Source organism: Galeopterus variegatus, unplaced genomic scaffold (assembly GCF_000696425.1).
Source record: "Galeopterus variegatus unplaced genomic scaffold, G_variegatus-3.0.2 Scaffold7135, whole genome shotgun sequence".
NCBI classification, from domain to species: Eukaryota; Metazoa; Chordata; class Mammalia; order Dermoptera; family Cynocephalidae; genus Galeopterus; species Galeopterus variegatus.
In genome coordinates this window covers 42,874-44,660 of record NW_007733246.1, presented here as the reverse complement: position 1 = coordinate 44,660, position 1,787 = coordinate 42,874, and the positions used below count along the sequence as shown (strand labels likewise).

Sequence of the window (1,787 nt, the reverse complement as noted above, 5' to 3'; positions counted from 1 at the left end):
CTTAACCCTTGACTTGGTGTTGTCAGCACCACGCTCTCTCAAGTGAGCCACGGGCCAGCCCCCAGATATATATATGCTTTATCATTTTAAAGCATATAATTCATTAATTTTTATTATATTCACATGGTTATGCAAACATCACCACTACCTAATTCCATAACATTTTCATCCCTCTGAAATGAAACCCCATACCCATTAGCAATCTCTTCCCATTACCCTTACCCCCACCTGTCCCTGGCAACCCTAATCTCCTTTTCTTTATTTTAGAAAAAGGTAAAAATAGGCATAACTTAAAAAAGAGAGAGAAAGGAAATATAAGGGAAAGAATCCACAGAACTACCAGGAAGGAAATGACCTGGTTCTTTTCTCCTTTCATGCCAGGCTGAAGAGGTGCTGTGTCTCCAGTTCTGTCTGCCCTGACCTTGCAGCGGCTCTTACAGCCAATAAGAATTTAATACGGATGGATCTAAGTGGCAACAGCCTCGGACTTCCAGGCATGAAACTACTTTGTGAGGGACTCCGGCATCCCAAATGCAGGCTGCAGATGATTCAGTGAGTCTCCATCTCTGCGGATAAGTTCTTAATCTGCGTGACCTCTTCAGGCAAGCTCATTGTCTGCGGGGATATGAAGTATCCACAAATGCTGATGATCCCCANGACCCCACCCAATCCCACATTCCACGTGGTGAGGAGTCCTGGTGCTGCCCACCCAGAACCCATACCTTCCTTATTAAATCTGCCCTGAGTAGTCAGAATCCCAGAGCTCCCTAATGAAAGAGGCTTTCTTTAGGTGTGCAATCTCCTTTTTCTGCAATGCTACTCTTATCCTATTTCTCCAAGCAAACTCCTACTTAGCCTTTGAGAACCAGGTTAAACTATCCCAGAGAGTTTTCCGTAGCTGTACACACTGTTTCCCAAAGCCGAGTTAGGTGGCCCCACGACCTTTTATTTTTTCTTTGATTATTATTATTACTATTATTATTTTTTGGTGGCTGGCTGATATGGGGATCTGAACCTTTGACTTTGTTATCAGCACCACATTCTGTTGAGTGAGCTAACTGGCCACTCCTACATGTGATGGTTTTAGTAACCATAGTTCATGTTTATTGAGCACTTACTATGTGCTGAGCCCAGTTCTACATCTTTTAAGTTTAGTAGACTATTTAATTCTTGCAACAACCTTATGAGGTAGGTACTATTATTATCCTTATTTTATAGGCAATGAACTTGAGACATGCCAGCACATGAAACATAAAACTGGGATCTGATAAAAACTTGCTTGACATCGTAGGGTCAGTGGCTGATAGAGAAGGATACAAATGCAACTGTTGAATTCCAGAGCCCCCACTCTGAACTATTGCACTATACTGACTTGATGGTACCATGTATACTGGATTATAATTGCTCCCCTGTACTATTTATTGGACAGGATGCTCCTTGCTGGAAATGACAATGTCCTTTTCATCTCTGTAGCTTTAGTGACATGTACAGGTTCATGTTGGTTGATTAAACAGACCAGGGCATGAGAAAGCAAGATACAGAAAAGCAAGATGGTGACTTCCTCAACATCTTTTTTCTCCTTAGGTTAAGGAAGTGTCAGCTGGAGGCTGGGGCTTGTCAGGAGATCGCTTCTGTACTCAGCAACAGCCAACATCTGGTAGAGTTGGACCTAACAGGAAATGCCCTGGAGGACCTGGGCTTGTGGTTGTTGTGTCAAGGTTTGAGGCACCCAGTCTGCAGGCTGCAGACCTTGTGGTGAGTTCATGGAGACAACCTAAATGGCAAAT

At 43.2% G+C, this 1,787-nt stretch overlaps 1 protein-coding gene across 3 annotated transcripts in view; it reads left to right on the top strand.

Moving 5' to 3' along the window:
• Positions 1 to 1,787, top strand: part of NLRP12 (NLR family, pyrin domain containing 12) — a 50,418-nt gene that overhangs the window by 32,522 nt on the left and 16,109 nt on the right. For all 3 annotated transcript variants that reach the window (XM_008591658.1, XM_008591659.1, XM_008591657.1), the window contains 2 exons: positions 382 to 552; positions 1,585 to 1,755. In XM_008591658.1, the coding sequence (XP_008589880.1) occupies positions 382 to 552; positions 1,585 to 1,755 (342 nt within the window). The remainder of the gene's footprint in view (positions 1 to 381; positions 553 to 1,584; positions 1,756 to 1,787) is intronic.